Source organism: Hyaloscypha bicolor (genome assembly GCF_002865645.1).
Source record: "Hyaloscypha bicolor E unplaced genomic scaffold K444scaffold_15, whole genome shotgun sequence".
NCBI classification, from domain to species: Eukaryota; Fungi; Ascomycota; class Leotiomycetes; order Helotiales; family Hyaloscyphaceae; genus Hyaloscypha; species Hyaloscypha bicolor.
Window position 1 is genome coordinate 1164368 of NW_020194517.1, and position 15030 is coordinate 1179397.

Here is a 15030-nt window from a genome sequence, read left to right on the forward strand (position 1 = left end):
CAATCGTTGGCCCATTTGGCAGCTGACTTCTCAACAGTGGCGTCCCACGTTATTAGAATTGCGCTGCGTTGTGCCTGGAACCAGTTTGCCAAGCAAGCATGTTCGTCTTGAACAGTGTGTGGTCTGTGTAGTTCTCGCCTTGTGTTTAGCGAAAGGCCAGCGTTGCAGCCCTGGAAGATGTTGCAAGTTTTGTTGCAGATGCAAGAGCTAGAACGCTGTTGAGTAGGGTGAGAATCTTTAAGTTGAAGACTATCTTTGCTTGTGTTGTGATGTTGATATTGGTCTCTCTGAAGTTGATGTTGGATGTTTACGAAGGATGAGGGGGGTTGGGAGTGGTAAAAAAGTCGGGAGTTGACTTATGTGAGGGCCGAAGGGGCCGAATCACGTTCATTTGTCGAGGTTTAGTGGCCCACTGTGAATGTTTGTTGGTGGTCATGGTGGCTGAGTGAAAGCACACACCCAAGCAGTTTAATCCTTGGAGAAATTAGAACTTCCATTCTTCTAATAGCTTTGGAGCGATTCTTAGTTTCAGGTCACGAAATATCACGTATTCTCCAAATCGTTTGGACGGCCCCAGCATCCCCACTATCAACTGAGTGTCTAGAATATTAAGGATAGGAAAACAAACTATGTTCTTTAACGGACTAGAAAGCATCCTCGAATCAAAAGACCACTCACATTATCACGTGGGACCAGCAGTCGAAGGAATGGAACACATGGAAGACCCCTTCAGTCTGGTCTATGGATAGACTTAAGGCAAAAAGTGCGTAAATTAACATGAGCTTACATGATCTTGCCAAAACCTAAAAAACCAAAGAGAGAGCATTTCTCTCGAGTCTCGCCTGTTGCCTGCCACCATGTACCAGCTGCCTCCCATATATCCAAAAGATCATTCCTGCTAGATCAAGCCTTGCTAGCATCAACATTCCTCTCCTGGCAATACTTCTCAACCTCCTTCCTCAAAGTCTCTCGCTGCACGTACAACAAATCCATAATCTCCTCACAACTCTTCCCAAGTCTCTTCCCGCTTCCCTCCCAAACATCAACCATAGCTTGCATTACAGCCTGCAACTGATTCGGTAACCAAGTTACAATCGGACTTCCCCCAGTAGCAGTTGGATGCGTGGTCTTCTTCAAGATATACTCACGAGTGAAGCACCAATGCCTCCAGCGGAAGTCACGAACTTGGTTCAATATGAGCAGGTAGAGTGCTGCTGATGAGGGTTCTTGCAAAGCGTAGGATTTCAGAGAAAGATGGGCTGAGCGTGCTTTAACGTATTCGAGGAATTCTCGGTGGTTTCCTGGGCGGTAGGAGCGGAAGTCTTGGAGGATGGTGGTTAAAGGTGTGTCTGGCATTGCGATTTGAAGGAGATTGTCGCAGAGTGGAATCTATGCGATATTAGTTTTCAATGCTGAGTTGGGGCGACTTGGTCTCACCATGCTGTCATTTGCTCCAGATTCGCCACGGAAGGACATCGGCTCGTCCGAAACACCCTCATAAACGACGCCGTGGGGGAACATAGATTGACTCGTAATTCCGAAGATGAATGTTCTGAACGAAGTATAATCTCCTGGCTTACTCTTTCCCCACATACCTCTCACATGTCAATTTCAGGCGTCAAATTATGGGAAGAGGGAGAGAGTCGGATGTGCTCACCGTCCATGACTTTGTTTACTTTGGTCATGCTTGTGGCGACTTTTTCCATGCCAATGTTGAAGGCCTCGCGATCATTGTGTTCGCATGCATCGAGTGCAGAGACAACTCCATCAATAAGGGGACCTGAATTCTGAACCATGTCAACATGTACAAGAACGAAACCTGCTTCGGATGACTTGGGGTCAAGGCCATGCTCGAAAGCTCGGATCAGACGAAGATTGTCGTACTCGAGACCTCGCTTTGGATCTTGGAGGCGATAGTTGAACAGAGCATACGAGCCCGCATACTCCATGAAGGGTTTGAAACCAGCACTATTGTTCATCAGAGATGATCATGTACAATTTGGGGAATACTTACAGTTGAGCGCAGCGAGAGATTGGTAGTGAGATAACGGAAGGGAGTGTTTGACGGCCAAGGCCATAACTTTCACCATTCGTGAACCGCTCATGGCATGGTTCCAATAGGTAAGCGGAGGCGAGAAACGAATAATCCCGATACAAAGCGTTCATCAAAGGGAGGTTATCTTTGTACTTGTCGATAGCGCTGGTGAGGTCAGGTAATTCCTTGAGGATAGTCTCTCCAAGTGTAGCGGTAGCAAGGAGACCTGGGGTGCCGTTCAAGGTCTTGATAGGCATGCGAGCGAGGATGGACTCAAGAACGTCGAACTCTGCTGGGAGTGAGATGATAGGTTCTTGACGTGGAAGGAATCCTCGGGTTATTGAGACCATGAAGGCTGGAAGACTCGTGTCGTCTGGTTTGGTGTCCCGAAGGACGTTGAAGTTGAGAGAAGGAACAATAGATCCCATCTTGAAAAGCGCAAATGAATAGCAAAAGTATTGAGGAAAGTTTGGCGTCAATTGCGAGACTTGAGGTCATGTAATGGAGACAAAGGATTTTCAAGAAAGATGCGAATTTTCGAGCTTTTATCTTGTTGTGTGCGTGGCCGGAATGAAATCCGGCCTTTGGAGCTTATGATAACAAGAAAGTATCGTTGGCTCCACATGTCGTATTCATTGATAAAAGAAATATTTGTGAGTGGTCTTGAGTCTCCAACATCCTTTGCGCGCATGGTCAAGAACCACCACCACTTCAAAGTATCGCAAACAAACGGCAACAAAGGGGGAAGAATCACGTGCAGCTCTCCACTTTGGGGGTTTCGAAAGCAAATCTTGCATAATTTTTGGTCGTAATTGTATGCTAGGGCGCATTGAGGAAGCGTTTAACTGCCCAAACCCCAATTAGTATCATGTGGATGCTTTTTCAGTCATCAAATCCGAACATCATTTCTCATACCTCTTGGATAGCTGATGCTATTCAAATGTGAGCGAGATAGTCCGAGAATATCCGCAATGCTGTTATTGGTCGGTTGGCCGGAATTGTGCGCGGTGGGTCAGCATAGCAAACTCCACTTACGAGATAAAAACATGGCCCGACTTCGGTCCATCGTCTTCATGAAGGTGAAGGAGTCGGTGAGAGTTGAAGCTGCAAGGGTTCTCCGTGCTCAAGAAGGCGACTTGGAATCTTTGCCGAGGGTATACATGAGCTGGCGTAGCTGTTCCTTATTTCAATATTGGGAAGAAAACATTGCCATTGAAGATTCGATGGCTTCAGAAGAGTATTCTCTGCTTTAAGGCGATGACTGACAACATATAGGACAGTCTAAATATTCTAGGCTTCTCGAGCCTGTCCCCAACCAAACGGACAACTTAGGTGGTGGCTGCAAGAAACTAGAATTCTGCAAATACCAATGCGCTCGCAAGATATAGAACCAAAACACTACTTCAAGTGGCTGAAGATGCTGAGGCTAAGGAAAGGTGCTCACCAGAGGCATGTGCACACCTGAGCGCCACTCGAGCTTACAATTGACAGCGCCTCGATACCATTCATCTCGAGATAGATCCGTTTATCGAGGAGTAGCTTGGTAAGGTTACTTCAGTAGCATCGTCTCAGCAGTCCCGCTTGGAGTTCAGGTGAACAAATGGAGCTGAACATAGTATAGTTGAACAATGGAAGGGACACCACAGTCACGTGGTCGCTAAATATCACTGCCCGACAGTCGGCAGAATTTCAAGCCGCTGTCAACACCTCATGGTGTCAGCCTCGTCTAAAAAATGCCTATCGTATCCGTATTACAACTGAGCTGAAGTCTGCCTACGTTTCCGTCCAGGCAGGTTACCGAGAAAGAGCTCATTCAATCTCTGGAGGCTCAGTGGCCCGGAAAAACTTAGGTCTTTGCAAACTCGCATCCAGTCATTCAGCTGGCGGTGCCTTTTATCAGTCAGTTTTCAAGCTTCTCAAAATCATATGAAGATGTTTCGGCTCAGAATGATTCACTTCTGAAGACCATGGTAAAGGCAACCTCGACATGTATCAACAAATATTTGCTCTCCTTGGTGCCCTCCTGACCGCTGTGGTCATCTCCAAGCTTTTTGGGTTCTGGACGTCTCTCAGCCAAGCTCGTCGTTTTGCAGCAGCCTCGCCAGTTCCATATGTCTCGGTCTATTGGTACCGTGAATCGGGATGGTTCTGGTTGTTATCGCCATGGTTTGCTCCTTTTCTAGAAAGCCTCCCATTCGGATTAGGACATTGGGTCCGTTATATGAAGAGAGATTTCTCATGGGCACACAAAGGCAAACTTCCTCGAGAAGAACTTGGATCTGATGTTTTTTGGACCGCCGCGGCTGATGGTTGCCTCCTACACGTGTCTGACGCGGATGTCGTTTCCCAGGTCGTTCATCGATGGAAGGACTTCCCTAAAGCAGAGCTCTACTACCATGACTTGACCTGGTTTGGCGATAATGTCATCACAGCAGAGGGTTCAGATTGGCAACGACATCGCAAGATCACTGGTCCTTCTTTTAATGAGCGGAATAGCAGGTAATGTTCCATCATGCAGAGGTATAATGAGAAACTAATTCTTGTAGTCTCGTCTTCCAAGAGACCTTGACCCAAGCGAAAGCAATGCTTGCTTCATTTACTCACGAAACCGACGGCAATATTTCAGCTCCTGGGGAGGAACCAGTTATCGACGACCTGCTTTTCTGGTTGAAGGCCATTGCTCTCAATGTACTATCTGGAGCCGCCTTCAATCGGCACATCCCATGGCCGACTAAATCTGTCGTTGGATTCAACGTTCTTCACAAACCGGTAGAATCGGACTCGGATTCGGATTCGGGGTTTCCAGCAGAATCAAAGACTCATTCGATGTCATGGCAGTACTGTATGAATCAAATAATGGATAATTTCTATTTCTTGATTGGATTCTCCCCATGGCTACTGGAACATTCACCATGGAAATTCCTCAGAACCCTACCAGCTGCGTTCGGTGAATTCATGCACTATATTCAAGAGATGATCGACGATGTCCCAAGCGCTGAAGGTACAACCCCTACCTCTGACGACGGCACTGGCAACAGCACTAGTACGAAACCACTTCTCAGGCGAAATGATCTACTTAGCAATATCCTGCGAGCTAACGAAAACGATTTGTAAGGAAACGAGGTTCTATTACTATATTTCTTCCCGGAATCTTCTTAAATCGGAAAGATTGCTGACTCCCTGATGTTCTAGGTTGGACGAATCAGAGATTCTCGGCAATATCTGCATCCTCCTCATCGCCGGCCACGAAACATCTGCTTCCGTCTTAGAAATTGCTCTTATCCTCCTCGCCACAGAACCGGAATTCCAGCAAAGAATCCGAGATGAAATAGACAGCATATGGGCGGCGAAAAAGCCAGGAGAAGACTTGACATATGAGGATTACCCCAAGATGAGAACAATCATGGCGCTGATGGTATGTTTGCTGTCTCTTCTACATGTCCTATCTCCTTCAGGACTTTGAGAATATCAAGTCATATTCATATTCTTTGGCCAATTCGAGTGAATTGTGTCTTCCAGCTCATTTATGTTATACATCATGCTCAGTGTACCACCATGTCTAGAATCGTGAGAATTCAACTCATGAATCTCAGGCCAAGAGATGTTTTGTTGCACATCTCCCCAATATCCCAAGCACCTTTCACACAACGGAACTATCACTCTCCAAAAAACCATCCACTAACACAACCTCAGCTCGAAACCCTCCGTCTCTGCCCGCAGATAATCAATCTTTTCAAATCAACAGAAACTTCCCAGACGCTAACCTACCGCTCCCAACCCCTCCCTTTGCCACCCCACACAACCATCTTCCTGGAAGCCGTCTCCTTACAGCGCAATCCTAAATACTGGTCCCCATCCCCCGACCTCTTCCTCCCATCCCGCTGGCTCAAAGACCCAACCTACACTCCACCACCCAACACGCTCCCCGAATCACCCGCGCATGCAAACCTCCTTTGCCCACAAAAAGGCAGTTATATCCCGTTCGGAGCGGGGATGAGGAGTTGTCTGGGCAAGAAATTCGCACAGGTCGAGTTTTGCACGATTGTTGCTGTGCTTTTGAAGGGTTATTCTGTGGAGCTTGTTGATGATGGCGGGAAAGGGTGGGAGGAGAAGAGGAGAGAGGTGTTGGAGTGTTTGGATCGGAGGCAGACGATTATTGCGTTGAGGATGTTGGGGAAGGTTAAGGTTCGGTTTGTGAGGAGTGGTGCAGAGAGTTTTCCATAGGAAGGGCAGAACTGAGTGATAAGAGATTTCAGGACGAGATTGTAGAGTAAGTCGTAATTAGGTTTACGTTCTATGTAAGTTATGATTGAAGAGGTGTATCTTCTTACCAGACGCCGTGAATGCCCTTTCCCGCCATACATGTAAATTTTCCGCCCTTTCCTAACATAAATCTACTTCCAAACGAGATTCACAACAGAATACGGCATAACTTTCGACTGGAACAGCCCACAAGCAGCCATATCACCAATAACCATCGGCGCCGTCAACCACCCCCAAAACCACCAGAAGGCAATCGTAACCACCTGCCTCGCACCCGGCCCAGCCTTCCCTTTTACCATGAGCATGGTAATCATTTCCTGCGCCGCGACGCCTATAGATTGCACCGCGAAGCCAGCAAATAGCCACAGAGGGGCAGTTTCTCGGAGCTCGGTGTAAGAGCCGGCTGCGTGCATAGAACCCGAGAGCGCAAAGACAAGCGTCATGGCCAGGAGGCCGCGGAAGCCGTGAGCGCTGGATTTGTCTTTTGCGGAGAAGGGGAGGAGCTTCCTGGTTATGGTGAGGAATTGGAAGCGGAAGAGGTCGTGCCAGAAGTTGCCCCAAAAGCCTGTGATTTCCTGTTAGAAATTGAGGAAGATAGCTGGGGAGATTTCTCACCTGGTAAACCACGATGGAACAAGTCATCGACAGTCCCCCAGAGAGGAGGGTGCTGCCAGGGTTCGCCGAGGGTGCCTAGATTTTTTGGTCCCAGTCCAACGCAAACAAGGGCCAGAACCACGTGAGCGACATCCATCACTGTGTACGTGGCTAGAGTGCCGACAAAGACACGGTAGGGCCGGACCAGCACATCGTAGTTTCCAGCTGGATAGCCAAAGAGAAGCCTCTGATCCGATCCAAGAGGTCTATTGAACCACGGGTCCCGATCCATAAAGTAGATGCAGAAATCTAGCAAAACATAATCCACCACAAAATACCAACTTTGCTGGACAAGGAACGAAGACCTTGTCTGTCCGCACCTCTTCTCATCCTGGCTTCCATCCCGCTTGACGTTGATTCCAGCCTCATCATAAACCTTCTTGACAGCATCTGGAATGAAATGTTGTCGTCTCTGATAACTCCATCCCAAACCTCTCCAATTCACCATCAAATCGAGCGCCCACCAACACCTCCTCGGCATCTGCTCAGGAAACGGCTCCCACTCATACAGCTCCTCCGTCCCACCCTTTCCCACTACAGCCTCATCTTTCCTCCGAATCCTCCGGAAATCCCGGGCTGGAGTGGACAGCAGCAAAAGCACAGCGGCAACGATCAATGTCCAGCAAGGCGCGAAGCCGAAGAGATATGATGTGGCTGGATTGTCGATATCATGTGGTTGCAGCGCCCACACCACTGAGGCTGCTACAGCCGCGAAAGTGAGAATTCGCGATGCATGTGAGGCATAGAAGATTTTGGGGAAGATGAGGGCGGTGAAGAGGATGCCTGGTCCCCATATGGTGCGCTGTATGAGGGGACCGAGTTGGATGTCCATTGTGTTGACAATGGCCGGAGCAGGCTCCGAAGCGTGACGTTCTCAGATCATGAAGTTTTGGAGGAACATTTAGGAGAGAGAATGAGAGAGGATGTTAGAGGTCGGGATGAAGCTCGGGTAAAATCGAGTGGCTGATCAATTGACTGGCTGGCAGTTGTCTTTGAGTTACGCCCGAAGGCTGACAATTGAGGTGCAGAGCAGGAGATCTGGGATGTGGAGGTGGGCTGTCATGGTGCACCGGTCACAGACGATGCTGACGAGTTCGCACATCAAGCCACCCAATACAACGGGCTCTTCTCGGTCGCCGCAAACATTCCTACTTGCCTTGCGACGGATGGGGAAGGGATCTGCAGGTTACAGGGAACGTGGTTTCCATTGACCTGGTTGCACTGCGTTTGATCGGATCCCGAGATCGTCGTCTAACCCACATCAACTTTGCCTTATAATCTGCCGGATACACCTCAACAAGGCAGCGAAGTATATATGCAGGCTTCCCAAACTGCTGCCTGCCAAGCATGGTCGAGCTTTGCTGGGTAGGAGAAACTAAATGGCAGGATATCGTCCGAAGGTCCGCTATTTCTTGAACTGCTGTGGGCTGGCCGTTCTTTGCAGGCAACCCAAGCCAGAAGGGAAACAGCTACCGAGCAGAGTAACTTCACCTCGCAGGGGACGTGAACGTACAGCGACCAATTAATTCGACCGAGTAGAGATATTAACCTCCATACGCAGCGCAAACGCCGAAAACAAGAACCGCCTCGACCCAGTTTCCAAGCTATCTAATACAATCTCCCTTGATGATGAATACTCCTTGATCTCGACCTCGAGGCTAAGAGAGCCTGTTGCCTCCATCTCAAACTCACACACGTTGGGCACAAGTGCCGTCCGCGAACCGGCACAATTTGAATCATAATCCCAGGACATCCTCTCCAGTTCCTCGCTCTAAACACACAGGGTTGGAATACTTCCGAGACAGGATGTCCATGCCTTTGACAACCGGGGCAGGACTTGACATGCCGTACAGTGCGACACCTGTTAGAAAAACAGTCAGCGACATACCATAGCAGCTAGAGAACATTGACAAGAGCACCGTCCGGAATGGGGGGGATTGGGAAGAGGTATTGGCTAAGATGCATCGTGCAAAGAGCCCTGGAGGTCCATCGCTACATGCCAAATAGCCCTACCTCTTTCCGTATACCCCAATTGTTCCGGATCGAGCTCTTCAAGGAGTCTTCAAAGGAGAGCATGCAGGCTTGGTGTGTTACATTGTTTGCTTCAGGGCCGAAGATCAGATCATAGGCAAGTTGTCTCCCCCTTCAATTTCTTAAGCTGACAAAGGAATCTTAAATCGGCCTCAAACCAGCATCCTACGCTCTTGTGGTTGAGCGCACAACCGCAAAGGTTACGTAGTCTTGAGCTGAGGTCTTGAGCGCTGAGAAGTGTTGGATGCAGGGCAAGTCTGGCGCAGAAATGGATAAATGAGAAGAAAGTTTGTCTCTGAGGCAACCCGAGGCTTATCTATGGATTGAGCTTTGGGGGCGAGAGTCTGAGAAATCCACCCCACCCTACTCGTAACTCCGCGCTGCGGAGACTGGATAATTTGGCGACTCTGCCTGGTGTCGAGCAGCAGGGCTGCAGTAGTAGGAACCTACTGAAGCTAGGCGCCGATGGAAGCTGACACAAAAAGAAATGAGGGGTGAACAAAAATAGTCCAGCACTTCGGCTTTTCAGGTCGAATACTACCTAACATGACTTGCAGGACGCTGCAGTCGAGACTTTGTCCTGGAATTCGATCGTCGAGAGGAGAGATTCGGAGACCGGGACGATGGCCGGGTTCTCTTAAGATGGGGTAGCGATACATTTTCAGCTCGAGATGACTCCATCGGAACGAGTTTGCGATACGCAATAAGTTGATACCAGAAGTGTGCCAGCAAGAAATAAAATTCGGATGAAAAGAGGCGAGGAGCTCAAGCTTGAGAAGGAGGCACGGTGCCTACCACCGAGCTTATCTAAGCTGGTGCAGCAAGCTGACCGCCTGCGAAACAAGTTTCTCCGGCCTCTAACACCCCTGACGATCCTATGATTTTCCTTTCACTTGTCAAATATTTCCATGCTGACCTGCCTTTCTCATTATTTGAAATTCTCAGAGCCCCGAGTAGCACCCTCGTCTCAAGATCTCAAGTGAGAAGGGAAGGTCAACGAGCAAGCTGCAACACAAGGATCACCGGTCGACCAAACCAGGGTCTGTGGGGGGTCTCCTCCGTCACCTCCGAATCCGACATCATGCAGCTGGCACAGGCAGACTTCAGCCTCTTCAATGATTCGCAGGCCAGGCCGTCTGAGACCACCAGAGCTGACGAGACATATATGCATAGCGGCACCACTCTCGCCAACCACAACTCATTCGAGCTGTGGCTGCAGCGCCCGCAGCTTATCGTGGGCCGAAAGGTATCTAAACGACGTGGCCCCTCAAGCCACAGTGCACATCGCAATTGTCTCCTGCCGTGCGAACAGATCATGCGCGGTGTGGACGCTATGTTCAGCTTTTTAACGAGTTTGTTTCTTCTTCTCATCAATAATGTTTTAGATTTATGAAGAGTGGTGTTGTGGATGTCCGGACAATCTTCACAGCATCGATACCCCACCAAATCCGACATTTCGAGATGTCTTCAATTCACATGCTGTCGCTAGCCGTCTGGCTGGTCGCAGCGGTGACTGCGCAATATGGAGCCATGGAAGTTCCGGCCGGACTCAGTCCACGGTACTATCTTGGAGGAGCGCAGCTTTTGGAACGGCAGATCATTGGTGTTGGTGGATGTGGTACAAATCAGCATCCATGTAAATACTTTCTCTCTCTCCCACTTCTATCTGTCGATATCTACTGACGGGCGCCAGGTTTGGACGTCGGTGCTTCCGTCTGCTGTGACAACACAGCATACTGTATCATTGGCATCGATAATGTACCATCCTGCTGCTCAATCGGTTCGGACTGCAGCAAAGACACCCCATGCGACTCCCTCCATTACTTCTGCCCGGGCACCGCAACCTTCACCGCCGGGACGGCTCAAGCAACCGGCTCTTGCTGCGCCAGAAGTTGTCCGACTACCAGTGCCTATAAATGCGCTGCGACATATGGGGGAGGATGTTGCTCATTCGATTCTCAATGTGGCAGCAGTACTTGCGTTCCTCTAACGACGTCGACTACAAGCGCCATTGTATCCGAGGTCCCCAGCGGGTGTACAACAAACCAGATTTCGTGCCCGACTTCCCTAGGCGGAGGATGCTGTGACAATACATTGACTTGTACGGTATTGAGCAATACCAACTATTGCGCTGCTGGTACTGGGACTGCAGTTAGAACGGGGACCAATGGAATTCACGAAACCTCGGTGCCACAAAGTTCGGGTCTGTCAACTGGCGCAAAGGCGGGGATAGGAGCCGGACTTGGGGTTACTGCTTGCATGGCCATTGGGCTCTTTTTTTGGTTCTGTGTGCTTCATCGAAGGCAGGCAAGGCTGAGCCAGAAATCAGACTCTGACCCAGAACCACGTCCAGCCATGTCACAAGCGTCTGGCTCTGCAGCGCCAAAGGCACCGACTCAGGCCGCGGATTACTTTGGACCAGCAGCAGTAGCAGGGCCTTTCACCTCAGACCCTACCTCAGCAGTAACGAGCCCAGGAAGTGGAAGAGGAGTCCCACTAAGCCCTCAAAGCCCAGGAGATATCCAAGTCCCGGTCGAGATCGATTCCAGAGGTCATTCAAACGCAACATCACCCGGCAATTTCGAATATTTGAAATCCCCAGGGTTGACAGAACATCCCGTCGAGCTGCCCTGAGGACCTATTCTCATCTATCTGACAGTATGTCTCCAATGAAGCTTTTGGAGGCGGTATTACAAGAGACGGCCTCCCAACATTCTACGATGAATTACTCGAACAAATGTTTCCCAGATCCTTTATGCAATGCAGCCAACGCCCGCGCAGCCACCCAACACCATCAATGCGACTAACACAAGGAAATATTCAAGACAGGACGCCTCCAAACGGTGTGCTCTCCTTCAGATCCTCCACCAAATCATTCACATTGTTCAAGTATCGCGCCAACAGGTTCTGCTTTTCCTCTGTGGTTCTCGTGGCGTCGCTCTCGCTATCGGCACGCTTTCTACCAGCACCATTATCTGTACGGTTGTTGAATGCTCCTGCGAGTTTACTCGGACTGCGTTGCAGCATTGCGGGGACAGAAACGGTGCTGTTTGCAGTGGGGATCGAGGGCGTTTCGGGCATGAGGTAGAAGTACAGGAACTCGACGAGCTTAAGCTTCACTTCTCTGCTTGTTTCGCGGGATTTGAAGAGGCAGGTTATTGTCAAAAGGCCATCGAGGTTCTCGAACGTACGCGTGTTTTGCGGGGTGTCGATGAGGGCGCATACGAGGGTTATGATGGTGGCGGATTGGATGGCAGGGCAGTTGACTGGTTCGAGGAGGTCAAGTAGATGCTGAATAACACATCAAGTTAGTAACATAAACGGCAATGTGTAAGGATACAAACATTCATATATAGTTCTCTCGAGAACAAGCTCCTAGAAGGCGGATGCAGCAGCAAACTCCCCTGAATCAGATCCAGTGTCTGGATAATCAACAGATCATTCTGCCCATCGTTTGTCTTGCCCAGCAACCGATCCAAGCAATTGACCAAGCGCATCGCCACGTTCCACTCGAATCCATCTTGTAATTTGAAGAACTCTCTGAATGCCGGGTCGCCGCTGAGTTCGCTCAGCGCTTTGCGCGGCGGCGGTTCCTTCCCCGGGTCGATGACCGATCGTCGCTTCTCTGCGGCGGTCTTGGGCGAGTTACTCGAGCTCAAGCAGATTTGCGCGAGCAGGCCCTCGACCTGTCGCAAGCCCTTGCGGATCTTGGCTTGGTCGTAGGAAGAGAGGTTGTCGAAGGAGAGGGAGAGGAGTGCTTCCATGTTTGCGGATTTGCGATTGTTTACGGGGTTTGGGTATTTGAAGGAAAAGAGTATTCGCTGGGGAATAATTTGATGATGCGCTGAAATGCAAGGACGCCGAGGATGTGTTAATACAGAGATTTGAAGTGAAGAGAAGGGAGTGTGTGTGTGTTTGTTTGGAGCCGGAGCTTGGGTCTTAGGGTGTCTCTCCTGAGCTTCAATTAAGTTTGTGCCCTTCATAGCCGTTCACGGGGCAACCAGGCCTGAGCCGAGGAGCCTGATAGAAAGGCGGGCGCAGCTGCAATCGGGCAGAATTCGGCGTTTTCGGAATAGCGTCTTATCATTGGAACACGAGAAATGCATGACGTCTCAAGGCTGCGGTTGTTGCGTTACGGGAGGGAATTGTGAAACTTCTATTGCAGCTCCAGAACCGATACAGCTGCTTAAGAGGCTTCGGTATTTGTTCATGCAACGCTGGAAGCCGAACGATCAGCACTGGTCAGCTGCAGCGATGGACGGCGGCAGCATGTGAATTGGGTTGGACTTACAGGCTGCGCCGGCGCCTCTGCAGACAAACGAATAGGCTCCGTCCCGGGACCAAGGGACCAGTGACGTTGGTAGGAATGAGGGGGGGACAACGCATATTGCGGAGCTGCCTTCTGTCAACAGAGTAGCATGCACAAGTCGTGTACACTTCTCCACATCTGCAGTGTGCATTCCATCCGAAGATCGCAATTGACAAACGGAAGCCTGATCTCGACCCGCCAGCAACGATCAGCCTTGCGCGTCCTCTTGATCCTCCAGCCAACAACCCAATCGAGGAGCTCAGCATCACCTCGAAAGCGGAGAACCGCAATAGCTTCGAATATACCAAAGCAATATCTCTCACTCAGGCGCATCCGCGATGGCGTCCGAAAACTCCCAGCTCCGCTCTCCCAACGCCATCCCTCCACGTACATCCTCCACGAACCAGAACGGACTAAACCACATCATATCGAAGCCAACTGCTTCTGTCCTGCATCCGGTGCCGGAAGGCGACTGGATAAGCCAGAGGAAACCCTCCATCCCGCTCTCCTCGAATCCCACCATCCAGCCCATAGCTCCTACAGACTCGTCAAGGTACCACAAAAACGACATGGCATTTCATGGCAAGGGGAACTGGTCTCCGGAGAAGGAGAAGATTCTGGTAGGGCCGTATGAATATCTGTTTGCGCAGCCGGGGAAGGATATTAGGACGCAGTTTATTGCGGCGTTTAATGAGTGGTTGGAGGTTCCGGCGGAGAGTCTGGATGTTATTACGAAGGTTGTTGGGATGCTGCACACAGCTTCCTTGCTCGTTGACGATGTTGAGGATTCGTCGTTGTTGAGGAGAGGTTTGCCTGTTGCTCATAGCATTTTCGGCACCGCGCAGACGATCAATTCGGCGAATTATGTCTACTTCATCGCTTTACAAGAGCTTGGGAAGCTGAAGAATCCGAAGGCGATCAATATCTATACAGAGGAGTTATTGAATCTGCACCGGGGCCAAGGGATGGACTTGTTCTGGAGAGATACCCTGACGTGCCCGACTGAGGACGATTATCTGGAGATGGTGGGGAACAAGACGGGAGGATTGTTCAGATTGGCAATCAAGCTCATGCAAGCTGAGAGCAAGAATCTAAAGTAAGTCTTCCCACGACCACTGTCAAAATTTCACTAACAGCCCAACAGAGACTGCGTCCCACTCGTCAACGTCATGGGCATAATCTTCCAGATCCGCGACGACTACCAAAACCTCTCCTCCCCCGAATACTCGCACAACAAAGGGCTTTGCGAAGATCTCACAGAAGGCAAATTCTCGTTCCCTATCATCCACAGCATCCGCGCGAAACCGGAAAACATGCAACTCATCAACATTCTCAAGCAAAAGCCAGAAGATGAGCAAGTTAAACGGTATGCTGTGACGTATATGGAAGGGACGGGCAGCTTTGAATACTGCAGGAAAGTCTTGGCGACACTGACGGAGCGAGCGAGGTCGTTGGTGGAGGAATTAGATGATGGTGATGCGCAGAAGAAGGGGAAGGGGGTACTGAAGATTTTGGATAAGTTGGCCGTATAGTGGCTTGATGATTGGAGATACCTAGGAATACAGTGCGGGTATTTGACGCTTGGCGGGCGTTTTGCTATCTTGGGTTGCTGGTTAATCTTAATTGATCCGGGGGCATACCTTACGAATTACGAATCATGATCCTGTGTGTTTACTTTGGAGGGAAAGTTCGCTCATACGTGATTCAAGCCGAGGTCCAAACAGCAAGTGCTGACTTT

At 49.9% G+C, this 15030-nt stretch overlaps 6 protein-coding genes across 6 annotated transcripts; 3 read left to right on the top strand and 3 right to left on the bottom strand.

Moving 5' to 3' along the window:
• Positions 1–727: 727 nt before the first annotated feature.
• K444DRAFT_580873 (indoleamine 2,3-dioxygenase gamma type) lies at positions 728–2528 on the bottom strand. Its single transcript, XM_024877717.1, has 4 exons — positions 2015–2528; positions 1658–1968; positions 1438–1595; positions 728–1389 (listed from the first exon to the last, which is right to left on the bottom strand). Exons 1-4 carry the CDS (start codon positions 2461–2463, stop codon positions 904–906), a joined length of 1404 nt encoding a protein of 467 aa, XP_024743023.1. The 5' UTR covers positions 2464–2528; the 3' UTR covers positions 728–903.
• Positions 2529–3722: 1194 nt separating this feature from the next.
• Positions 3723–6379, top strand: K444DRAFT_163919 (cytochrome P450). Its single transcript, XM_024870677.1, has 4 exons — positions 3723–4534; positions 4582–5145; positions 5228–5450; positions 5729–6379. Exons 1-4 carry the CDS (start codon positions 4023–4025, stop codon positions 6257–6259), a joined length of 1830 nt encoding a protein of 609 aa, XP_024743024.1. The 5' UTR covers positions 3723–4022; the 3' UTR covers positions 6260–6379.
• Positions 6345–7889, bottom strand: K444DRAFT_163910 (uncharacterized protein). The gene is made up of 2 exons (XM_024870676.1): positions 6914–7889; positions 6345–6863 (listed from the first exon to the last, which is right to left on the bottom strand). The coding sequence occupies exons 1-2, from the start codon at positions 7782–7784 to the stop codon at positions 6430–6432; spliced, it is 1305 nt and encodes a 434-aa protein (XP_024743025.1). The 5' UTR covers positions 7785–7889; the 3' UTR covers positions 6345–6429.
• Positions 7890–10459: 2570 nt separating this feature from the next.
• On the top strand, positions 10460–11617 carry K444DRAFT_518128 (uncharacterized protein; the record flags this gene model as incomplete). The annotated part of the gene is made up of 2 exons (XM_024873837.1): positions 10460–10619; positions 10677–11617. 2 exons carry the CDS (start codon positions 10460–10462, stop codon positions 11615–11617), a joined length of 1101 nt encoding a protein of 366 aa, XP_024743026.1.
• A 186-nt stretch (positions 11618–11803) lies between these two features.
• Positions 11804–12747, bottom strand: K444DRAFT_650019 (cell division control 14, SIN component; the record flags this gene model as incomplete). The annotated part of the gene is made up of 2 exons (XM_024885613.1): positions 11804–12274; positions 12328–12747. The coding sequence occupies 2 exons, from the start codon at positions 12745–12747 to the stop codon at positions 11804–11806; spliced, it is 891 nt and encodes a 296-aa protein (XP_024743027.1).
• An 883-nt stretch (positions 12748–13630) lies between these two features.
• K444DRAFT_624635 (terpenoid synthase) lies at positions 13631–14824 on the top strand (the record flags this gene model as incomplete). Its single annotated transcript, XM_024882425.1, has 2 exons — positions 13631–14388; positions 14437–14824. 2 exons carry the CDS (start codon positions 13631–13633, stop codon positions 14822–14824), a joined length of 1146 nt encoding a protein of 381 aa, XP_024743028.1.
• Between the last annotated feature and the right edge of the window lie 206 nt (positions 14825–15030).